The sequence below is a fragment of the Mustela nivalis genome (genome assembly GCF_964662115.1).
Source record: "Mustela nivalis genome assembly, chromosome: 13".
Taxonomy (NCBI): domain Eukaryota; kingdom Metazoa; phylum Chordata; class Mammalia; order Carnivora; family Mustelidae; genus Mustela; species Mustela nivalis.
This window is the reverse complement of record NC_139032.1, coordinates 29,280,833-29,307,046: the sequence shown is the minus strand read 5'-3', so window position 1 is coordinate 29,307,046 and position 26,214 is coordinate 29,280,833. Positions and strand designations below refer to the sequence as shown.

The following is a 26,214-nucleotide window of genomic DNA, read 5'->3' as shown; positions in this document are numbered from 1 at the left end:
TTGTTCCACCCCCACCCCCACCAACCCCCCTTCCTTGCACCCTCTGAGAGCTGCTACTACCTCCCATTAGCTCTGCCACTCCCTTCCACACACTGAACTGGACTGAAAGCCTGTTGGAATGTGGAACCCATGGCTTTCACAGTATCAGAAATAACACCTCACTTTCAGAACTACCTTGAAAAGAAATTCCTAGATATCCTCACAAACGTAATACATATAATGAGAGGGAAACCTTAATAGAATACCCCATCTGTAAACATAAAGGAGAATTAAAAGGAGAGTGGGTCCGGATGCATTAATGTGAATTTCAGTATTTACAAGCCTGTGAACCCTAGAAGACATAATGAAGCAATAAGAGGCCTGAAGAATCCCCATAAACACATAGCTATTAGTGCAAACTGAATCAGACATGCTGTGTAAGTTACTCAGACACAAAAGCATTTCCACAGAGGACAAGGTTTTCTGAAATGGCAAGTATTTAGGGGAAAATTCAGCAAAATACAATCCTCCGAGTTTGACCTGGCAGTCACATTTCTAGAGACATCAGGAAATATTAAAACCATGCATGTAAGAGTCAGGCAGGGCTAAGCTCTGACATTGGCCCCATGATTCTCACCTAACTCCAGAGCAGGCACCTGAAGACTGCAAGCAGCAGCATTCTGCGACCACAATGGGAAGTGCTATGCACTGCAGGCACACTATTCCTGGGCTCAGCCTGATATAAGCCAAGAGCCCCCAGTCACAGTGGTTCTGCCCCGTGAGAACTGCTCCTTTACACCAAACTCCGCCCACACGTCAGAGCGAAGGAACAGAAATGGAGGCCAGGCCAGGTGCCACAGACCTTATTCAGCTGTGGCTGTCTCCTCAGTTATCAGAACATAAGAGAACATCTTTGCTGCTGTTTCTCTCCCATGCATTTATATCACTGGGAACTTGGGTACCCCTCTTCCTTTTCTCTTGGGAGGTGAGGTGCTCCCGCCCCTGGAAGAACATCATCTTTACCCTGTCACTGCTAAAACCAACCCTGGACAAGCACAAATTGTTCCAAAGACCAACAGGCCTGCAGCAGGTGTCCTGGGGCACCTAAAGAGCGGTCACAGGCCTCACCCAGGAGGCTCGGTCATGACTAACTAGGACTTGGTTAGAAAAATGTTTATTTGATAAGCTCACTGCCAGAATAAAGCACACCTGTAAATCTGAGAATCAACAAAAAGAATAAGCAACTTCCATCACTTGTAAAGGTACACAGTAATCCCTGTCATGTCAAATGATGGGATAAATTTTTCCTGTACAACTTTTGTGAGGCCTTTGGAAATAGCCCAGGTTCAGGCAAATACCCCTACTTGCATTTTTAATAAAGAACTCTTAAAAGCTACCTAATTCTATAAATTAGAAAATTTACCAATTGGTTATTTCATGTACCATAAAACATGGTTCTAAATACATTTATCTAACTCTACATTAAGACTGCGTATAATTAGAAATATAAACTTACAACCTTTGGTATGAACAAAAGAGAAAGTTACAAAAAGAAAAGCACAAAAAATAAAACCCCTTCTCAAAGTAAACTAACTTTATGTTGAAACAATGTATCACACGTGCACGCGTGTGCACACACACACACACACACACACACCCTCCAAACTTTTATCAAGTCTAGGAAAAAAACCCCACATAATTAGAGATTAGAGAGGACAGAGTACTGACGACTACAATTTTGGTTAACAGGATTAACAATGCTTGAAAAAATGTAAGAAAAACTAAAACAGTTTCTACCTTTCTTTTCTGTATAAGAGTATCAAATTAAAGTCAAAGATTAAAGTTATTCCTTAAATAGAGCCTTGTTAGGGTGTGGAGAAACTAGAACCCTCAGGCATCAGGTAGGAATGTAATACAGTATAGTTTTTTGGAAAACAATCCAGCAGATTCTTAGTTAAGTTACACATAAGTTTACTGTTAAGATTCCCAGGTGCCTACCCAAAGGAACTAACAACACACAACCACAAAGAAACCTGGTGAGCCTTTATAGCAGTGTCATCCACAACAGCCCCCCACTGGAAACAACCCAAATATCAATCAACTGGTGAACAGACAGACACAATGTGGTACAGCCTTACAGTGGAACACTATTCGAGAATTAAACAGAACAAACCACTGGTACACGCTACAACATGGATGAACCCTGAAAATGGTATGGTATGCTAAATGAAAGAAGGCAAATGCAGTACATCACATATTGTATGACTCCACTGATATGAAATATCCAGAAAAGGTCAATTTATGGAAAGAGAAAGAAGGTTATGGGCTGCCCACAGCTGCAGGGTGGGGTAAACAGGGAGTCACTGCTAATGGGTACCAAGGATCTTTCCAGCATGATGGAAACATTCTAAAACTAGATTCTGGTGATGACTGCACAACTTGGCAAATTTATTAGAAACCAATGAATTGTACACTGGGTTTTATACTCTATACGTTATACCTTAGACACACTGTTAAAAACACACATAACACACACATACACAGAGCCTCCAGCTAAAGCCCTGGGCAGCTATGAGATGTTAAATCTGTATTTTGGTTGTCCCTCTTTCTTGACTTCAGACTGGAAAAGATGACATCATGCCATTAACATTATGAGAATGCAGAATTTTGCTATTCAATTTCCTCTTAAAGATAATAAAGGAGCATGGTGGGGGGGGAGGCGCGCAAGGGGAGCAAATAAATCTCTTTCCTCATTATGGAGTTCAAACCAGGTCACGGCCCTATTAGCCGGTAACCACGAGTAGCTTACTTATTACTGCACACTGCCGGCGGGGGCAGTGATGGGGCCTGGGAACGCAGAGTCCACTGTCCTATGAACATAGGACCTTTGTCATAGGCAAACCTAGGCCAGGCACTAGGCTAAGCATGCTAATGGACACTCCAAACACTCAAGCAATGAGAAACCAGGGAAATGGTTGTATTCAGTAACACAAGCCACTTACCTCCCCAAACTCAAAGTTAGGTTTTATTTGCTAAAATTGGTATCAACTTAATCATTTTACATGATGAGAAACCTCAGTCTGGTAAACAGGCACACCATGTACAATGCCCTGAGATGACCTATCTAGCCTTCCTCTCCCATCTCCTACTGAGTCAACTGCTGCCAAGCAGTTACTTTACTCATCTGGGCAGGGACTTCCAGCCAGTGTGCTAGCTCTGCCTTGCAGACTCATGACAGACCCCTTCCCAACAGGACAACGGACTGGATGGTCTCTGGCACTGTTTCTGGGCGTTGTGGGTAGACATTGCCCACTGATGGAAGGGGCAGGTTGACAAACACGTGGAACGGCCCTCTAGGACATGGGTCATGCAAGGAGTAAGAGCAAGGACAAGCTAGTCAGTATCTGGAATTTTCTGACTACCCATAGCCAAGACTGCCCCTGCCATCTACTCACAAGAGGTCCCACCAGAAGCCACAGCACACGCACCATGTCTAGAAGTCAAGAATCTTAGGACCACCTTATATGTCCCTGTACAAAAGTTTTCGAAAAGGAAAAAAATAGTAATAGTAAGTACATGAAGTGATAAGAGGGCCAATCTGATAGAAACGGTATGCAATTATCTTCTGTTGAAGTTGGCAAGATAAAAATCCATCTTACGAAAAATGAAATGCTGTGGAAAACAGTAGAATGGGCAGGAAAACGGAAATGCTATATTTATCCTCCTCTCTCCCAGCACTCTTGAGTATTTCCTCTATTTTCAGAAGCAATAAAACTATTCTCCGAACCAGCATTCTCCTTGACTCAAGAGACACCCTGGCAGACAAACTGGCCAACAAGCCCCGGCTGCCATGGCGGGGCCCCCGCCCAGCCCAGAATGGAGAAACACACCATCTTTGGGGCAGTAGGCACTCACACGGGGTCACACAGGCACACGCCTGCATACTGTTGCAGCTATCCGCTGAGAGGCACCCTCCCTGGGCCTATGAAATCCTTCCAGTGGCTCTTACCACTCATGGAGAGCTACGGCACTGCCTGGGAGAAAACGAGGAGAATGTTCCAGCAAGCTCCTTCTCAGGGGGGCCCACAGTGCCCCTTACCGTGAGCAAGCCTGCCACTGCTGCTCTCTGTCAACAGAGGTAAGAATATTCCAGGAATGCCAAGGATGAATAAGAAGGACCAGCAGTGCATTCTCATGATTCATTCTCCTCGTTCCAAACCTACTTTCTCGCTCATTCTTTCATCTCTATTTAAAATAAAGTTCACAGAGGAAAAGTAGGCAACAGGTGAGGAAAAGCAGCAACCTGTATAATCTGATAGAGCTCACTGGCTAATACAACATTTGACATGAAAATTATCCTACATAAAAAAATAATTTCTTTCCCATAAAAAATTCAAGCCTGTTCATAATTTAGAGGGCATGTGGAGTTTCAATCCTTAGCAATTAGGGAGCAAAGTCAGCCCACTGGGTTTTGTCCAATGACCCTTTTAACTACTTGAAAATGATGTCTGATTATCAAATAATGTGATGGCTTATCTATAAAAACTTCTTTCTAAAAAATATTGATTCTTGATTTACATAAGCAAGGACATTCTGAGAAGCCTTTTTAAATCATGCATAATACATTACTCATAGTTGAGATGAACACTGGGCCCATTTCTTCAGGGTCTAAGTGGGTTTCTATTAGTAAGTCTACGCCTGGGGAAACTCACTATTCGGAGCCAGCTCTACATAAGAATAATAGTTATTGTAAACTCAGACCTCTATAGTTGCTGGGGGACAGGGATATCTCAACACTTATTTCTGAAAACTTCCTGGAATTCTACTGCACTCAGATACCAGCAAGAACTGTATTTCTGGCTGGCCAGACCTTCTGCCAACTGAGATGACTTTAATTAAGACCTCAACCCAAATTAACAGAACCACGACTAAGGACTTCAACTAAAACTTTCTTGGAGGAGCCTAATGGAAACTTCCAACAGAACCCCAGGTAGTATTTGCTTGCGGTAAAGCGGCCCCACAGAGCAGATTCCTGGGTCAGCTTAGGAGAGAGGTGCACCTCTAGGCATAGCTGAGACCTGTCACAGAAGTAACTGGGCTGCCTCCCTGGTCTTCATGCTGGGGACGCTCCAGCTGGCTCAGACACCAGGCAGATATTCCAAACATGCCATTCTTCTGCAGCTACATTTCTGGATCTATCCTATTGCTTCTCAGGGTGCCTTCTGTTCTTTTAGTACACCGCAGATGATAAATGACTTTCACCCATGATGATGGTACCAGAGAAGCCCATCCCTGATAACATTAATAACTACTGTCAGTGAGCAACGATTCAGTGGCAGCTCTTTGCTAAATGCTTTATAGTAACTATTTTATAGATGAGGAAACTGAAGCTTTCACAAACTAGTTTGTCCAAGATGAAAAAACCAGTAAGGGATAAACATGGGATTTCCAGCTACCTGTCTATGATTTCCAGGTTGTGAAGGACAACAGCGGCGAGGGCATATGATGACACATATCAGTTCAATTCTAGGAGCACAGATGACCCACAGGCATCAGCTACAGCCATCACCACAGTTCGGTCAAAAAAGAAGTTAATGGAAACCACACATGCTCTGGGAAAAAGAAAAAAAAGGGGTGGGGTACCTGACTGGCTCAGTGGGTTAAGGCCTCTGCCTTCGGCTCAGGTCATGATCCCAGGATCCTGGGATTGAGCCCCACATCAGGCTTTCTGTTCAGCTGGGAGCCTGCTTTCCCCCCTCTCTCTGCCTGCCTCTCTGCCTACTTGTGATCTCTGTCAAATAAATAAATAAATAAAATCTTTAAAAAAAAAAAAAAAGGGTCCATCCACAAAAGATTAACATTTTTCTTGCTAAGGAAACTGAGTCAAAAAACTGCCTGGGTAATAAATGCTCTCAACACATGAACTCTTTCTACTGAGCTACTCTTCCAACAGCTACTTTATTTTAATTTTCAATTATTTTTCTGAAAAAAGATTTTTTTATTTATGAGAGAGAGAAAGAGTGAGTGGGAGGGGCAAAGGAAGAGGGAGAATCCCAAGCAAAATTCCCACCGAATGTGGAGTCCAATGCTGGGCATGATCTCACAACCCTGAGATCGTGACCTGAACCGAATCCAAGAGTCAGAGGCTTAACTGAGCCACCCAAGTGCCCCAACTTTCAATTATTTCTGATATTAAGATTTACTATAAAGAATGGTCTTAAAATAATAAGGAAGTATTTCCAGATATGCTGGTAATAGTTTTTCACAGGAAAAAGTCCCACCACGACTAGCAGAGAGATAACTGCTTTATTCTTAACCCTCATGTAAATGATGTGCCTCACCCTCCTGATTATTGGAAGATCATTTTGAAGATAAGTAATTAGAATCCTGAAGTTTACATATATTTATAATACATCCCTTTCTCTTCTCTGTAACAGTTCATCATCACAAAATAGGTTTAACACAAAAAATGAAAAACTAGGAAATTATGAATATGTATCCAAAATCTACAACAATCCCGGGATTATTTTACTGTCCTCTCCACCTGCTTTAAGAATCTGAACATAAGAGGAGTCCTGCAGCAACAAGCCTGATTTCCTCTCTTCTGTTATCACGAACTCCCACCAGGATTACTGCAGTTTTCAAAGACATGACTATGAAGTTCAGCAAAACCAAACAAAACCTGTATCTTTCGCCTCCTGTTCCAGAGTGTGGTTTGCTCCACCTTCACTTTTTCCACTGAACCTCTCCCTAGGATGGCTCATGATGACAATGACTTTGCATTATGCACAGGGCAGTTCTCCGGGAGCATGAGTCAGAGTCAGAGGCAAACAGCGCCAGCTCTGGAAATAGCGCCCGCAGCTTCGCTCTGAGATGGGAGACAGTGGTCACACCAGCAGGTCTCGCCCCTCACCTCCTGGTTTGCAGGTCAAAGGCCGATGGAACGTGAGTGCGTACGTCTGCACACATCCACCCAAGTTGTACGTGCATGCGCTACACAGGATCCTTTGTTGAAGGCAGCTCAGCGTCATTTAGATTTGTCTTACGATAATGTGGTGCTTTGAGATTGGGTAACGCTACTGCTAACCAAGTCAGTGACTTAATCTCTAAAGAAGACTCAAAGTATGCCAGATGAGCAACACAGGAGTATCATCCTGGGCCTTCTCTCCTGCCCCTTTCACTCTGCTGGGGGGCGGGAGAGGACACCCCCCCCTCCCGTCTGCAAGTCTGACTCACTCAGTAGCTACATTCCCTTTTCACCTGCTCATTTCCGGCACTATCCTTCTGTATCTTACCGGCTGTGTTACAGATAAAAATATAAGCAGTTTTTTCCCTAAATCAGAATATTCCTACTCACTTCGCCCTGCCAACAGTACAGCGAGTTCTGGGAACTAAACCTTTCATAATCCAAGTTCAGCATTAGTTTTATCAATACTGCATTTGGGAGTGGAGGTGGTTTGATTTGACCTAAACTTTGAGCTGAGAGAGACAGAAGAAAAATGTGACTCTAGATGTGCAATACAGCAAGGTAGGAATATATGTAAATGTGGAAAGCAGCCTTGCATTTCAGAATAAATAACGTAACCATAAAAGATACCTGCAAAGACTGAAGAAAAGGAATTTGTGGGTGTACCCTCAGCGTATTCCAAAATAAAATGACTAGTTATCTGGTCACACATTGGACTGAAAAACTACCACCACCACATTTTCATGTTGCAGTTGCTTGGACTGTGATAAGAATCGCAAAAATTCAAATAATCTGTGCCTTGCAGGATTCACTAATTTAACATGAAAAGCAAAAGTTCACATCAACCCTTGCAGACACCCTAGCTGCCCCTCCACAAAGTCTTACTCTGTGCTCAGAAACGACTGACCCCTCAAAATCAGACACGGTCCATGCCCCACCAAGCCTCCGTCTCCTAGGAAAAGGCCCCCACTCTGCATGTGTTCCTAGGTGACAAGGGATGACCGTGGAGGGTCATCCCAAGTCTCCCAAATCTTTTTTCTGGGCCTCTCACAGGTGTCCCTGCCTTTCAACATAACAAAGACCCGTGTGACCCATTTTTCTTCACCTGGAACCCAAGGCTACTCTGCCTCCACCCCCTGCTTTGGGAGGAACAGTTGAAAAGAGCCAAAAAAAAAAAAAAAAAAAAAGGGCGGTGGCGGGGTGGGGGGGGGGGGCAGACCTGGGCTCTGTCTGATCTTAGGCCAGCTCTCCAGCCTGGGACGCAAAGCTCTTGGGGCCTCCATGTTCTCACGTGTAAGTGAACCGCTGGCCCCTGAGAAGCTGCAAAGTCTTCCCCTGAGTCCAGCATCTCTGTCCCATACAACCTCCCAAATAAAGCGCTGAAGTGAAACCCAAGTTGTTCAACTTCCCATGAGACATGTTCCCCCCGCACTTCCTCTCTTGCCCTCCAGCACCCCGCAGTATCCAGGACCTCAAGCAGCTTTCTTAACACCACAGCAACTAGGACACTCCGCGCCAGGTACCTGACTGACAGCTCCAGCAGGTACTTTAGAAGCTCCCTAATCCCTGAGGCTAATAATACATTATATGTTAATAAAAAATTTTTTAAAAAATTAGAAGCTCCTTGATGGTGGCAATTACATTTTCTGAAGTTCCCGACCTCTTAGTTCCTCCCCATGTGCTGTGCGGCAGCATCAGACCAAGAGAGATTTTCACAGATCTAAAAGCCATGTTCCCTTTATTATTTATTTATTTTTGAGAGGGAGGGAGAGAGCAAACACGGGGTGGCAGCAGGGGCCGGGATAGAATCCTAAGCAGGCCCCACACTCAGTACAGAGCAGAACACGGGCCTCCACCTCACAACCCTGACATCAGGACCTGCGTCGAAATCAAGAGTCAGGATGCTTAACCGATTGAGTCACCCAGGTGCTCCCTCATGTTCCCTTTAACATTTAGAAACTCAACGTGACCAACACTCATTTCAGAGAAAATAATCATTTCACAGACAAACCACCTGTACTAGAATTCACTTTTTGTTCTGAAATAAATGTAACACTGCGACCCTGTCTAGAGAAAGGTGACAGAGGTAACTGGAACCTTCGCTTCAACTGGCCAGGCCCTGCAAAATAACCAGGGAGACCGAGACGTGTCCCATATTAAGTGGCTTTCAATGGCTGGGCATTTGTATAAGCCCTACCAGCCTTCAAAGGAATTTCGTATCAAAACAGTTTGGCCTAAAGGTGCAAAAGCAATGACGTTCTGAGAGTAAGAAAGGTAATGGTCTAAAATGGAGCTTTGCTAGACTACAGTTTACAGCCAGAAGGGCACTTCTGAGAGTTTCCAATCTGGACAAACTGAAGAGAGATGCTGATGAAATGCTACAGTAGCTCTGAGAAGCAGGATGAGTCTTCTAGAATAAGTCAGAAGACAGGGCATGTACAGAAACTTGTAAAAGTACTACTACTACATTTGCCGGGGACCAAAGAACAGGAAGAAACCATGGCTGAATTTTGTTTTTTAATTAGGAAATAAATTTAAGAGTGTTTTCCTGTCTCAGGATCACAGGGAAGAAAAACCCAATGACTGGTGTTACTGTCCACGTCAGAAGGTAATCAGCCTTTCACAGGCACTAGAAGAGGTGGCATAAAACATATTAAAATATTTAGTACATGCCAGCTGTCTTAGATAAGTCACCTCACCTAACTCCCACAAAGCTCTGGTGAGGCAAGGATCTACCCCCTTCGACAGGACGACAGACAGGTACTGGCTCAGTCAACAGGGACCACCCCCGAAGCAGACAGGCCTGTGTACCGCACAGGAGCACCTTTCCAAGAAGACACTAGCCCATCTCCACAGAAAACAACTGGATTTCATCAGACCAAATTCCGAGAGGATAAGAATGGATCACTCAACAAAGATCAAAGACAGCCACACCCAACAAGGCTATGAGGACAAAGAGGAGTCTGAGTCACAGGGAGCCAGGAGTTGGAACAAAAACAGGCTGCTCTATTTCCAACTGATGCGTGAAGACTCTAGGCTCAGTGACTCATTTGGGAATCTTGGGCAAGACATTTAGATTTTCCAGTAACTGCTCCACTGCCTTCCGATCTATAAAAATGGAGGACAACAGCACATTAGGGGATACAGAAACTTTCAGATCCTCACAAGAAATAAAAGCAACTACGTGGAGAAAGCACGGTTCAACTCCCATGAAAATGGCTAAAATAAAGAAGTCTGACAATTCCAAGTGCTGACAAGGAGACAGAGGAACTGGGAACCATAGGCACCACTGGTAGAAATGTACTATGCTACAGCTACTTTGGAAAACAGCTGAGCAGCTTCTTGAAAAGCTACCCTACCCTATGGCCAAGCCATGCCAGGCCTGGATATCTACCCAGGAGAAATATGTCCGCATGAAGGAAGTTAAACACTAGTTATAGTAAGGCAAAACTGCAAAAACTCCAAACATCTGTCAACCTCTCAACGGAAAAACAAAATGCAGCACATCCTCACAATGGAATGCTACCTTGTCACAAAAAGGAACAAACACCGGGACAAGCAATACTGCCGAACCTCAAAACGGGGTGATAAATGAAAGAAGCCAAGTGCAAAAGGTTAAAGTGTGTATGATTTCATGTATAGGAAATTTCCAGAAAAGGCAAAACTCTAAAAACAGAAAGCATATTAGTAGTTGTCTGGGGCTTAGGGGTAGGGTATGATCTAAATCATACCTATGATTTAGAATGGACACAAGGGAACTTTCTGATGATGGAAATGTTCTAAAATTGGACTGTGGCAATGGCTGCACAACTGTGTGTCTTAAAACTCAAGAAACTGGATATGGGTGCATTTCATGGCATATAAAAGACATAATACATAAAACTTGGTACAGCTGCTACAAGAGAGAATCAGAACCACTAACTTCTGTTGTGCGTGGGAGCACTCAGCGACCTTTACCATCACTGTTAGGGATCACTGTTAAAGCTGTGCCTTTAACACTGAAAACTAAAGGTCCTGTAGCTGATAATTAAGGAGAAAAACTCAGAAACCAAATTTGTGCATGAACACAAACCCAGAGCTGTGACTGGCTTCTCTTCTAGATTCTTCCTGCTATTCCTCCTTGATGGAGATCATGAATTTTTCTTGGACACCAAATGAAAACTGCCACAGAAAATGAACTCTATGGTTTTCAGTTACAAACGAGGTCACAAAAAATGACAACTATTGCCTTTTCTATGAAAAGATCTTTTCCTACTTTACACGGTTTGATATTAAAGCAAATCAGTTTGTTTTCCTGCTTCATATATATATGAAGTCTGCACCTTCCCATACCTATGATTTAGAATTTAACACTCTGAAAAACAAACATTTCTTGATTGACAGGAAATGTAAAATGTTAAAAGGATTTGGGTAGGTGCTTAATGCCATTCTGTAGTCCACCTGGTGCGTCTATTTGTGCTCATCAGCAGAAAGATAAAAGGGGTGTATAATTATTTTTTAATAACTTTTTTCTAAGAAACAGAGGTCATGCTAGATCTGTGGTGCTGAGAGTAAGTGGGATGCTTTTTGAGTGACAACATTCCAAAATCACAAGAGGAATCTAAAGGTCTCTAGAACTTGCAGTCACCACCCCTAACTCTGAAATATTCTCATTTCTCCTTTTGCCTTGAAGACCAAATGTTTAGGGAAGGGACAAAAACCCAAAACTTAATGCAAATCAAAGGGAAAAAACAGTGAAAGAGGCTGAAAACTTTATACATCCTCAAGCCTAGAGGTAGCTTGGTAGCCAGAACTTGCTGCAGGCCTCTGACTGCACAAGAGCCAAAAGGAAATAACTGATTTCCAAGTTTCGGTATGTTCTCATGAAGACGATCAGAATTTTGAGAACTGAAATGATGGTATCCTCAATTCTACAAAATAACAAAAGTTGACTAAGCTGGAATTATTTGCATCCTGAAATCATCCTGGAGAAGACTTATGGAAAATGCAAGCCCACAGTGAGAGGACTCCCTTTCCTTACAGAGATCCAAGATGCTCTGTATACACACCTGTTGTACCACTGATAGAGGCTGGATTCAATTCTGTTTCCTACTCTATACAGTTTTTTTACATTCAACTGTAAACTGTTTCAGGACTGTTTTCCATTCATTTCTGTACTCTGTACTCCTTATTCAGGGCTTAGTATGTTGTGGATATGCAGTGAAGTTAGTAAATAAATTGTTCAAATAAATACAGAATTTAATACGGAATGTGTTATACATGGAATTGTAGGCAGTATTGTATTTCTAGCCTTGGGTTTTCAAATCATCCTGATTTGTGTCAACAGAATTTCTATGATAGGTTCCAGCCTTACATGCAAAACATGGATGAACTTATTTTTAAAAATCACATATGCAAATAAAGACACTCATGTTATTTACATGTATGTCAGTCAAACCCTTATCTTGCTTTCAAATCAGGTAAAAGCATTAAAATGGATTCAGTTAATTCAGTTAACCAATTTCCCACCATAACTTCCAGGCTGCATGTGTAAAGGGTTGTTTTATCCAAACAAGGCCCAGGCGTGGAAACTCGAATCCAGGGTGGCCTCCGGTAAAACGCATCCTTAGTTTATGCCATACTGGTTTGAATTTACTTATCACATGCTGCTTTGGAAATGATCTTTGATATGTGTGTGTTTTATCTCCAATGGCCAGAAATGACATCTCCTGTTACTCTGGTATGTTCCAGCAGCTTCTTACACAGGTCTTATGTATAACAAATCCAAGAAGACATGCTGGCTGATTAGAACTGACTTGGGTTTTCAGTTTTCATTATCTGAAAAACAGAGTCCTTTAATTTTTTTCCTGTGTATTGTACTGTGCACAAACCACGATCACGTAAACCCAGTTTTGTGCGGGAAGGTAACTTATTTTGGGCAAGAGGGTATGAAGAGTAAAATGGAGAAGGAGTTTTCTACATGAGAGACTTTCAGAAAGCACCACTGCTTTTAGGCCAATAGTTCCCATGCATGGGCACAGAAAGCCTGTTTACCACATGGAATCAGCGGGCGTTTATATACCGCTAAGATGTAGACAAAAGACTTCAGAAGACCCACTTCAGATTTCTCACAAATATAAAGCCAAGTCAAATCCAAATGCCCATAAAATGAAGTACTCTAAATTTTAAAGTTCCTAACAACACGGGACTTTGAAGAGTAATAAGGAAATAAAATAAATTTAAAGCACTTTATACACAGTATCCTAGCTGGTCTTCAAATCCACTCTCTTGAGGTTACCACTATTCTCCATTTTACAAATGAGGAAAATAAAGTTCAAAAGCCAGTTGACAACTGGGAAAATTAAGCCACAATGAGACACAGTCAAGGAACATTTTTGGACTTTAAAGAAAAAAAAAAAATCTGGGTATCCAGGAGCAAAGACCAGGTCGCTCTGAGGGAAAAAAATGAGACCAGCAGAAAGACAATGGAGTAACACGCTCAAGATATTTAAATAAAGAAAAAATGAATCAAGAATTTTACATCTAGATGAACTGAACTTCATGGAGAAAGAGCACAAACTTAAAAATATGCAAGCACTCAAGGATTACAGTTGCCCCCATGCTCTTCCTGAGAAATCTGCTCTAGAAGTAACTTCAAAAAACCAAAATCCCTGATCAGTTGTATGAGGGTGGCTGATAACATTATAGATTTACTTGCAGAATTAAAATTATTTTATTTTATAAAGTATATGATAGTTAGTATACAATGTCTACATGCTGGGGCGCCTGGGTGGTTCAGTGGGTTAAAGCCTCTGCCTTCAGCTCAGGTCATGATTCCAGTGTCCTGAGTCCTGGGATCAATCCCAGCATCTGGGTTCTCTGCTCAGCAGGGAGCCTGCTTCCTCCTCTCTCTCTGCCTGCCTCTGCCTGCTTGTGAGCTCTGTCAAATAAATAAATAAAATCTTAAAAAAAAAAAAATAATGTCTACATGCTATGATATCATAAATCTAATACAACTACCAAAAAAGGGAGGAAGTGGGAAGAACATATAAATAATACAGTTTACTGACCATGTTAAAGGTATTTACTTGGAAGCAAAAAAGACCTATTTCATGTCACATGATAAAAAATAAAGACAGGAGGAGCAAGAAAAGGTTAATATCTAACTTCACTAGTGCTCACAGAGGGAAAGCAAAACACAAGAGGAGAAAAAAAAGTGAAGAAAGACCAAAATGTATTTTTATGTCAAAGTAACCATTAGAACAAAAGTCTAAGCCATCTAAACAGAAAAAATGGACGAAAGAAAAAAAGAATCATAAAACTGTATGAAAGAATCAAGACCAAACATACGCATTAATTTTATAATTACTGTTCATTGGCTTAACTGGCCTTTTAAATGAAAGGATTTTCAGATGAAAGCAAAAGTGACAAAATCAAGGAGCACACAATTAGGTGGCAGAGTTGGGACCACGGTCAGGCCTTCCTGGCTCTGAGCTCTCTTTACAGGAGGGATGAACAAGATGACCCATGGCAACTGAGACAGCTCTACTGAATGTGCTTTCATGAAAACTTCTTTCATCAAAGAACAAAATAAATAAAAGCTGGACCTTTACAACTTCTTAAACACATAATAGCCAGATATGACTTAATAAGGTAAGTACCATGAGTGGGATTCATTCACCTAATTCATTGAACAAGTACTTTTCGAGGCTGTGTGTGATCAGGCCCTTCTCTAAGTGCTAGAGATACAGGCTTGAGTGTCCTTTTTGCTGTATGCTGATACCCAGAAATACAAACGAAATACAGGTTGGCTATACCTGAAGATATAGTGCCTGCCTCCTAAAAGAGAAGATGAATGGAAATGGTAACAGGCCCTCAACTATACTGACACCAGTAGGTGCTACTAAAATAATGCATCTCATTAGTGCCAGATGATACCAGGCACAGAGCAGAAGTCATTAAAATGCCTCAGATGAGAATAATTGCCAAGTAAAACATTCTATCACAGGAACGTAACTAATGCTTCCTATAAAAGTAACTAAAAAGTCATGAAATTGTTCTCTGCCCGCCTCCCCTTTCCAGCCAAACTCGTGTTTTATATTAAAATGGCTTTCATCTTTCATGGCATAGAAGAGCTGATGGCTGCTGGCATTGAATCTGCTAAAATCAACAACAGTGTAATTATCTGCACACTTTCAAGTGTTTTCAAAATACTCGCCGGGTGGGATTTTCCTCATTTAGAAATGTATGCTTTATGCTGGTGGTCTAGGACTGTCAATGGCTTGGGTTAAAAAAAATTTTTTTTTTAATCTTGCCCAAAGCATTCTTTTCTGAAGCAATTATTTGACTTGTTTAGACCTCACCTACTGCCAGAGCTTCTGCCCTGGTCTATGACACTCTCACGGCATACTGCCGGTCTGCGGTACCACCTTAAGGGCGCATTTACATGAGCAGATACATGCAAAGCACTTAGAACAGTGCCTGACACATGACAAGTGTCAGCTATTATTATATTAATAGTTCCATTCACAGATTCTTTTTAAAATACGTGAATAAGTGCGTGAGGGTAAGTGGATGACTATACTTTAATTCTCTGAGTTGTGCTAGTCGAAAATGGAAGGGATTTCAGTACACTCGTAATTCTTAGAATATTTTATATAAACGGCGGACTCTTAAGAAAATAAATCTACAAAACAAATGAAAACTTAATGGTATAAAATCACACAGATCAGACTTCCTTCCTGAGGCTACCAAAAATACATTTTATCAGCAATTCTTCCTTGGTCCAGATTTAAAAAAAAAAAAAAAAAGAAGGGAGGGGGCAGAAAAAGCCAAGATCTTTTGAGACCAGATCTAACTTGAGACCTGGGTACAGAGGATTTGATAAATTATGTATTTGCTAGAGATTTACAAGGAAGAAAGGGAGACCCACAAATAAGACCCAGTTCTAAATATTGCAGCAATAAAATAACGAATTGCATATTAACAGCACTGTAATTACTCTTTTTGTTTGGTTTCTTTGTAATTACTTTTAATAAATTACTCTGCCTCTCCCCATCACTCAAGTAAGTTGTCATCCAAAGGCACAATCAGTACAACACAGGACACAAAGCCATTCACAGATAGGGAAGGCTGCTGGTGCCTCAAGAGCAGTGACTCATTAGAACCCATAAAGCTTTTCTATAGAGATCAAGTATCAATGAAGCTATTGTAAGCGATTACAGCTATATAAATGTAGACTAGTTATGAATTCTCACAGGGCAAGAGCATTTTCAAAAAGAAGCAAGAGCACCAATGCCTGGGAAACCACTCAACACCAAAGCTGCCTCAGTTGCATAAGAGTGGCTGCCTGAAGCCTACCATTCTGCTGAATGTGGGGTAGATCCTATAAAGTGAAGGGACCCTTGGTTCAGCCCTCTCTAAATTCATCTTGTGCCATTTTGCCAAGCTTTGTATCCTGACAGCTCCAGAGTCAAGCCTAACACCGTGACCGTCTGCTGTCACAGGTCCAAATAAGAGCCAGATAATTTTTATTAGTCTTAAATCGTTTTCCAGAAATCATAAACTTAATATAAAACAGATCTTTGTCACAAAAGACAAACAGCAGTAAAGCACTTTGTTAAATAGTTTAAAATTTGTACCTACCTTTAACATGTTGAACATTTCAATATTAGAATTGCAGTAAAAGCATTTTCTTCCAACGTCTAAACATTTTAAAAGCAGCAATAAATGTGGCAAAATGCATAAACCAAATTGGGTTTTATACATAATTTTTTAAATCCGTAAATTATCATTCATACCAACATGATCATTGCAGTTCAGAATCAAACGAATGGAAAAAGCAAATGAACTAAAAGTGAGAGAAAATGCTTCAGAATCTAGGAAGCATATTATCACAATGAAAACAGTGCCCTCGTTTGTTTTCTCTAAGACTCAGAAAGCAGAATTTATCCTTTGGCTCCAACTGAAATGGCCATTAAATATGATATGAAGTCCACATTTTCACAACTTTCTTTCTAGATCTTTGTTCCGCTTGATATTTCAAGGAAAACTTGACCAAATTTTTAACAATTTCGTGCTTTAAAAAACTATTTTTCAGGTTCCAGCAGGAAAGAACAATTAGGTTATTTTAAGGGGTGCTTTTGTTAGAAACCATTTGCACCTCACCTAGTGTTGCTTATAGCTAATCATAACACAGGCCAGACATTCACCCTCGCCAAAACCACTAGCTTGGAAACGAACACATGTAGGGACAGCCTGTTAATAGTAATAGCCAACCTTGTTATTACTGAATTTTCAGTGTTTTGAAAGTTTGCCAATGTATATGCGTGACATCATCATATGTACTTGACGATGACCAGAAATTAGTATCTTAAAATTTATTCTCCATACATTATCACATATGCTTCAAATAGGATTTTAGGTGCTTCTTCTGAATCTCAAAATTGGCATTTTCTTCTTCTAAAGGAATCATACGCCATTCATATATTTTCCTCAATATGCAATTTGTTCTTTATACTACAGTATTATTAACCCTTAAAATAAAAAGTAAGATTTAAAAACTTCGTATTTCATGTGTATTTTTAAGTGTATTATCCCTTAATCTTTGAATGTGATAGATAATTTGCATTTATCTTCGAATAGTTAAAGATAAAAGCAGAAAAAAAATTATGTTCCTCTTCTAAAACCAACAGCCACTCAGCAACATCTAATAACATTATTTTTAAAACACACGCTATACAGTTCGCTGTTGTCACCACCATTGTTTCACTGTTCCTTGAGGAGCAGGCCAATCCATTCCTGTTCATGTTCTCCTTGCTTTTCTGTCGCACAAGTTATTCAAACTAAATGAAAGGAATGTGAAACACTTAAGAAGAAAGACTATCAGAACGTAAGGAGAATACACCTGAGGACCAGAGGCAAAAGAGTGGGGAGTTTTGTCATCTGAAATGAAGAAAACAGAGACCAGTAGGAAGGAACTGAGTCGCAGCACTGGAAAGGGGGCAAAGATGTGAAGAGAAAAATAAAATGAAAGTAAATATCAGAGAAGACAAAAGATGTGCCAGGCAGACTGATGTAGCTTCAGGAAGAGGAGAGCTGAAAACCTATAAGCACAGCTACCTGATGGGTGAGGGGTGGGAATGACTTGCACAGTAAGCAGAAGAACCTGGAAGGGCCAGGAGAACATTTTAAATCACTTCTCCGCGTGGTACCTCTCACTCACCCCAGTTTACTTTATTTCATTATTCGTTATTTTAACCCACAGCTGAGAACAGGGTAAGTTTGTTTTGCTTCCCCTTCTGAGTTCACTGAAAAACTCAACCCATAGATCAGCCTGTGCTGACCACTTAGCACCTTCGTGATTTTCTTTAAGGGGAAAACAAATATCTCCTGTAAGATCACATTCACTACCTCTAATTCCTCGCCCCGTTGCCCGCTTCCAGACTCTGGCCTCGCACCGCTGTTCTGTTTTCCTTCCTCAGGCAGCTCAGACGACTCTGCTTTCCACAAGTCAGTAAATACTGGAGGAAAAATGTTCCTGCCCTCCCACAGTTAAACACAGACTAGTTAACCAAGTTCAGTCATCTGGGCTGAATTCTGCGTGAGCCTGAAAGATGTAAACAGAGACTGGGAGGATGGAGGAAGGGCAGTGTGCGGGAGAAGTGGGCTAAGAAAACCAAGTAGGCAAATACAGGCAAGGGACAGACTTCAAATTAGGCCTACCAGAAATGACTAAACAAATTTTCTTATTTTACAGTAAAAGAAAATGAACAAAAGCGTAAATACCACAGTTTTATTTCAGTGATTAAAAAAAAAAAAGATAGTGGATGCGTTAAAAAGGAGAAATTGACTAATCTGCTTCTACTTGCGCTGTGGCAGACATTTAAATACATTTATGAAACTCAACAGTGAATTTCAACTACTCAGATTCCTACTAATAACAAGTTCAAATTGTAGCAAAAGGTTAACAAATGACCTCGGTTTAATTACTCATTACCACACAGAATTCGATCTGTACTTCGGAATAGACACTCGGGCAAACAGGGGACGGCACCTCGGCCACCAGCTGCCGGGTGGCTTCTGTGCCTTTCAGAACTTGCTCTAATGCCCTTGGTCACTGATCACACTCCCTTCCACTCTGCCCTTGAAAATATCGCATGCTTTGCCTCAGAGAGCTCCAACCCCTCTCCTGGATGCAAAAGAGGCAAAACGGGGCAAAGGGCTTGGCTGCTGGGCATAGCCAGGAAGAAAGACTGGACACGCTGATAATTAATATTCTCTGATCCAACTCTGAAATATCTTATCTTCCGGCCCTCTCCACCTCCTCCCTCAAAGCTAGTCAGCTTTAAGCTTCACTCCTTGAAAGGAAGTTCAGCTCGTTGGTCCCAACCTACTTTATTTCTGTATCCTCTTTAAAACTGCTGCCCACATTTTCTAAGAAGAAAAGCCAAACGTGCACCCTAGCTCTCATACACAGCCTCTTTCGAGAAGAAAGGCTCAGCAAAGAACCCCATTTTCTTGGGAGGTGAAATCCTCAGTGCCCTCCTTCTCATTCTCAGAAGGCAATGCTCAGATCGTGGGTGTCACACATGTGGTTCCTTCAAGTTCAGATGTTGAGTGATGGCACCTAGTAATCCACAAAGGTAGTGGCTTCCCTTCATTCACGCGTGACATATTGTGCATCTGGGTAACCATCCTTTTTGGCTTAAAAAAATAAGAGCCAGAAAATCTTCTTTTGAAATAGTAAGCAAGCCATAAAACTTTTCCCTTCTTTGGACATTTTATGATCTCATTCATCACCTCAGGGACATTTTTTAAAACACCTGGAGCATGAAAGTTAAACAAACACAACCTACCATGGCATGCCGAGGTATGGTCAGAAAACTCAAGTATATTCAAAATGAAACCGTTTTCTATTACTGTTTAACTCAAGTGACAGATATGACTGTTTAAAAAGGTAGGGCTGTGGTACCGCTTTTCATGCACTGTCTCCCTACAAATGACCAGGATCCTAGGCCAGTTCTTTTCCCAATTCTCTTAGAAGCTGCCCTTGGTATCCTTACGTGCACTCTGAAACTTTGGAATCACCTTCATTATGATGTGCTTTGTGCACATTCTCGGACGCTGCAATGCCCATACTAAGGCAACATATCAGAGAAGTTGGCAGCAATGCTATCAGCAAGAATTTGGCTTCAGAATCAGGAGTGATTCATCATACATTCTAGCAGCAGAAAAACAACACACATCTATTTTAATCCTTTGGTGCTATCAAGAATCAAAAAACAGTAATTAAGTAAATGCAACAAAAATCGTACCTGCTCTAACACTGGTAAAACATTATTCAGAAAACAACACATAACTTACCTTATTTCATAATTTTTATTACAATGACGAATCAAGTTTTAATTTAACACAATTTCAGGAGAAAATAGGTAATCCAAACTTCTGCAAAGTAACATACTGAGATTCTAAATTTAGAAAAACAAATTTCTCATTTGCTTTACAGTAAATAAAATCCCTTCCTAGTGTTTCAAAAGAAATCCACTTCTTTCATCTCCCTCCGTTTTTTAAGATTACTCTAATTTAAAATCTAAAGGCTAAATGAGTAAGTATGCCACTTTATCTATCACAACCAGAGAAACCTGATATTGGGGGCAATATATTCAGAACACCCCCCTTTTTATAGGTACCTTAACAACTGTCATAATAACTACCAAGGGGTCTAATAAAATAATGGAATCCGCTTATGCTCTATTTAATGGGTATAAAACAGATATCCACCCCGAGTCATTCTCTTACTCCCTGAGAATATAGTATGTCCATGATTATTAACATTATCAACCAATATTTCTGAATAACCACCCACATTTATTCGGCGTACTGGACACCGAATTAAAACTTAAAAAATGCTACTCTATTGTTACCACCAAGTCCTCAGGGGCGGACGGGGAGATTTCTCAAGAACTCCACCCAGTGCTGTCTTTCGGGGACCCTACCTTTTCAAACACTTCTTCAGCCTCCCTTCGTTTCCGTTTTCGGGGTCTCCGGTTCACTCGAATCCATTTCTCGACCTAAAGTTCAAAAACCACAGAGCAATTTAAACACGACGACGAGTCCTGAGGGCCGTCCCTCTGCGTGAGAAAGAAACGATCGACAGCCTCGCGACGCTGCCTTCCCGGGCTTCACCTGGGAAAGCCACAAGCACCTTCCGGGCCCGCGGAGATGCCTCAGCGCCGGGGACCCAAAAGACGCGCGCGTGTGCGGCGCGCCGAGGCCGTGACCTTCGCCCGGGCCGCTCCCTCCGGTCACGGGCCCGGTCAGCCACCCCCGCGCCGGTGCGCGCCGGAGCCCCGGAATGGGGCCATCTTACCCACCGCTGTCGCGCGTCGGCGCCGCGGGGAGTCCGCGATGGGGATGCGGCGTCCGACCCACCGCCCCAGAGAAAGAGGGAGGGGAGCGCAGGGAGCGCGCCTCTCGCACTCACCTCGGCGCTCACTTGCCGCGCGAGCCCGCACTCCGCCCCGGCCTGGCGCTCCCTCTGCAGCGGCTGCGGGGGAAGGGGAAAGAGTCAAGTTTACCCCGGGAGCCACCCCAGCCTCCCTCCCCCGCGCCCCACCAGCTCGGCGCGCTGACCCACTACCTCACCCGCGGAAGGTGAGGGTGGGAGCGAAGGCCCCGCCGCCCGCGCCCAGCCAGCGACCGCTGCCCGGCCGGCCCGCCAGAGAGCCGCGGGCGCGCGGAGCCCGCAACACCTAAGGCGCAGCGCGGGCGGCGGGGCGGCGCGGGGCCGGGGCGGCGGCGCGGGCGGAGGGCGGGCGCTGGGGCGGGGGCGGGGCCTGCCTTAAAGGTATAGGCGGCCGCTCCGTCCTCGCCGCAGGTCGCCCCCGCCCCCGCCCCCGCCGGCGCGCCGGCTATTTTATTGTTCTCTTTACGAACGTCTTTCTTCGCTTCTCCCCGCGTCCCGCCCGCGCCCGCGCTCCCGCGCCCTCCCACGCGCGGATCGACCTGGGCGCGCATGCCTTACCTTTCCAGCCCCCACCCTCTCCGCTGGCCCCTGCGGACCCGCGCAAGGGTTTCTCCGCCACTATGCGATCAAGAGCGTGGCCCGGCCGCAGGCGACAGGGCTTAGCTCGAGAACCGCCCCCACCCCCCGAGGCTAGCCGAACTCCCTCTTCGGGTCAGAAACCTAAGTGTCCAGATGGCCTTCGCGGAGCGGAAAGGAACTTTCCTAGTGGATTTTTTTTTCCGGGAATGGATTAGACGCCATTAAGTAGACGTTTTCCAGTGGCCCCTCCTGACTCCGGGACGGTGGCAGGTGACCTCCCGGGGGAGAAACCCGGAGAGCGTAGAAGGCGCACCGCCCGCGCCTTGACGGAGCCTGTGCGCTCTAAGTGCCGTAGGCGCCGCGCGCACCCTGCCCGCGGACCCCCACAGCGACTGGGGAGAATTTAAAAGGCGACACTCTGTCTTCATAATTAGGGGGATAGTTTCCACTTAGTTTGTAAAGTCTGCCATGCTCCAAATTTTTCCTCAGACACCACTTCTGCCCATCCGCATGAGAAGTTGGCTGAACCAGAATGGGGGTGAGCGCTTGGGGAGAAGAGTCGGGTCGCACTCGCGTTTGTTGATCTTGACCATCCCTTTAACTTTATCGCATTTCTTTAAAGAAAATCTGTCTTGCCCTCTCTTTATTGCTACTCCATCCTTCTTTCAAGATCAAAAGCTTTAGATCAAAGCCAAGATCAAACTCACTACTTTAAATAGAAGCAACTTTGCCACGGAGTATTTTACACAAAGAGGAGCTTCTTAATGGAGACATCAGAGTGGAAAACTTGATTTTATCCCTTCATCCCATATTCATAACTGGACTACTTAAAATTACATCGATGATGCACTTATAGGTTCTAAAATAAACAACAGGTCTGCTCAAAGGGGAATTCTTCACTTAAGTTTTTGTGTTTCCAAAATACAAAAAAAAAAAAAAAAAAGGTACTTATAGAGTTAGATAGGCAGATTAGCCATTTTCTATTATTATTAGGTAAGGACTATGAAATGCATGCTCATTTGCTAAAGATTTTTTGAAGTGGTATCAAATCTTTTTATATATAATGTACAACTATCATATACAATTTTTCCACTGCAAAACAAATGCATAAAAGTAGTTAATGCCTTGCACATCTCCAGTACACATACAGAGCTAGATAAAAATTAAAATTATGGAGTGGATTATGTAATTGAAGAGCTATTTACTTTCAAATTGAAATAAAATCCCGAACTGTTTGAGCTTTCCTGCTACTAAGAACAGTTCCAGAATCAATAGAAATCTATCACTGATAGACACTTCCCTTTACCCACTAGACTTTTCTTCCTTGGGAATTCACCACCCCTAAGAACTCTGATAAAAACCTTCCAATACTTATGTACCAAAACAGCATCCTGCTTAAATAGACCTTCCTTAAGTATCTTTTTTGTTGACTTATCAACAATTTTTTAACATGTAGCCTAAAAAGAAACAAAAAATAAAATAAATTCCAACAATCCAGTAGTGGGAATAGGAAACTATTGAAAATTAATCATATACAGACTTCTATGAAAATATGTTATTACAGATGGATAGTTAGTATTTGAAGGCTTGTTTTTCACTGTAATTCTCATCTGATTGTAGTCTCAAATACACACACACACACACACACACACACACAATTATTCTTCACACTAAAAATCCCATTAAGTCACTGAAAAGATCTTAGGAATTGAGACCTGGGAACCCTGTCTTACTGCCAATGACAGTCTCCTTTCTTCCTACTCTGTAGCTCATGGAGAACCTAATGCTTTCTGGCAGAAGCTGAGCAAAGGAAAGAATCCTACTGTCACTCTGCTACTGTGTGTAGGTGATAAAGCTATGGTCCACTCTAATTTCCTCCTAACTCCTCTCCTTTGTAGTCCTGCACCTTCCCACCCACTGCCACAATCCATCCTCCACTGAGAAGCCAGAATAATATTTCGAAAGGTATTTCAAATGATATCACTTTCCTTTACCAAGAATGAGCTTCCTCTTCTCTGCCAGGCTGGCTCCTACTTATTCTCTAGTTCTGGCCTTGAACAACTCTAGAAAGGTCTTTCCTTACTCCCCATTCCAAATTATTTCACCCCCACTATTCCTTCGAATAGCATCCTGTTTATTTCTTCTAAATTGCTTACACTTTAGAGCTATTAAAAATTATTTTTAATTATGAGATTTTATTTTTTAGAGTAGATAACAAAAATTTATACAAAAAGCACAGAGTTCCCATGTGCCAACATAACGCAGTTTCCTCTATTACTAACATCTTCCATTAGGGTAGTATGTTTGTTGCAATTCAGGAACCAATATTTGATACACCATTATTAAACAAAGCCCATAGTTTACAGCAGGGTTCACTCTGTGTTGTACAGTTCTATTACACCTTTTTATTAAAAATTATTATTAATTTGTTGAATGTTTATCTCCCCAGCTGGACTTTAAAGTCCAGGAAGAAAGAGATCCTGTCTCTTTAGTTTTTGATTTTTGTCAGGTCAGTTAAAATACTGCTGGCCATAGTAGATGCTAAATAAATGTGAACTAAGTAAATGGAAGCTATAGGAACAAATGACTGAATGAATAGCACATGAAATTTCAAGGGGTAGAGTCTCAAGATGAAGATCTAGTTAACTCCTGCTTGTTTCTCCACTAAAATACCTTATTTTGTAAAGAGCAAAAAGTTGTGCCTTTTTTTTTTTTTTAAAGAAAGAGATTATGGAACATCGGTTACATTGCCAGGGTACTTCCAAAATGACCTCTTTTTTTAAAAAAAAAAAAAGTAAAAATAAAAATAGAAATGAGAAATAAAGATTCTTAATTCCCTCTTATATTAATCATGAAAATTGTATTCCAAAATGCAGTGTTTGGAGCTGAGTTTGATCTAGAATGAAATAGTAACACATTTCAAAATTATCGGAAAGATACATTTTTTAAAGATTTTGTTAATTTATTTGAGAGCGAGAGAAAGAGTCCACAAGCAGGGAGAGCAGCAAGGAAGAAAGAGAGAGCAGGCTCCCCACTGAGCAGGGAACCTGACTTGGGGCTGGATCCTGGGCACCAGGATCATCACCTGAGCCAAAGGCAGACACTTAAGGGACTAAGCTACCCATGTGCTTTATTTTATCAGGAAAATATTAATTATTTTTATTATGTTCAATATAACCTCCACACATTTCTCCTTTTGCCTGTCTAAATCTTCCTTTCTTCATGGGGTGGCCCCGATAAAGGTAGGGTGTAGAAAAACTGGAGGAAGAGTACTTATTTAAGGAATTCTGTTGGGTGCCTGGGTGGCTCAGTCGTTTAAACATCTGACTCTTGATTTAGGCTCAGGACATGACCTCAGGGTGGTGAGATCCAACCCCCCAAACCCAACCAACTGGGCTCTGTGCTGGGTGTGGAGCTTGCTTGGGATTCTCAAACTCTTCTTCTCCTACTGCCCCCTCCCCAACAGAATGCATGCACACTTTCTCTCTCCCGCTCTCTCTCTTGAAAAAAGTAATAAATAAAAAAAATAAAATTGGAATTCTGTAGCCAGGGATGGATACTCTAATAACTATCTTTAAGAAAGTGGTAAAAGCACTTTAAAGCTATCTTTTAAAAACAGATGTTTTCTATTTGAATTATGTTTTTAAAAATGTTTCGTCTAATAGAGATGCAAGTTTTGAAAGGAAGTTGCTTTAAGAAACTTTCTTGTCAATGCAGCTTATAATAGCTGAAGACACTTCAGAGGCTGAGGAAAATGGCATTGCTTTAGAATAAAAGCATTACTTAATCTAGTGGCTGGAGATTACTTTTAGAAAGAAAACCTTTTTCTTCCTTCCTTCCTTTCTTTCTTTCTTTCTTCTTCTTTTTCTTCTTCTTGTCAAGAGGAAATGACTCTTTTCATTGGAATATGGTAGTGATATCAATTTCATATTATTAATATGGACACATGCTTCTGCTTCATGGTGAGCTACAGTCCAGAGGAATGAGAAGCAGCAGAACGCCTTCCTAGTCACCCAGAAAGCTGAAAGGGCAGACAAGAGGAGCCCTTTAATTAGTCCAAACAGCCTCGGATGGCAAATTACACTCCCCCAGGCACAGGAGAGGAAAAACTATCTGCTATAAGAAGTCAGAAGATCTTTTTAATATCAAACACTATAGAGAAGTCCAGAAGCTTTTGCTTGTTTCAGAAGGGCTCTATAGCCAACATATATTGAGGGTAAATTAAAAAGTAAGCACCTATACA

The 26,214-nt window shown here is 42.1% G+C and overlaps 1 protein-coding gene across 11 annotated transcripts in view; it reads right to left on the bottom strand.

Annotated features, from left to right (window-relative positions):
- AOPEP (aminopeptidase O (putative)) overlaps positions 1–26,214 on the bottom strand; it is a 333,405-nt gene that overhangs the window by 54,251 nt on the left and 252,940 nt on the right. For all 11 annotated transcript variants that reach the window (XM_082697218.1, XM_082697221.1, XM_082697212.1 and 8 more), the window contains 2 exons: positions 21,411–21,473; positions 20,923–20,997 (listed from right to left, as the gene is read on the bottom strand). In XM_082697218.1, the coding sequence (XP_082553344.1) occupies positions 20,923–20,997; positions 21,411–21,473 (138 nt within the window). The remainder of the gene's footprint in view (positions 1–20,922; positions 20,998–21,410; positions 21,474–26,214) is intronic.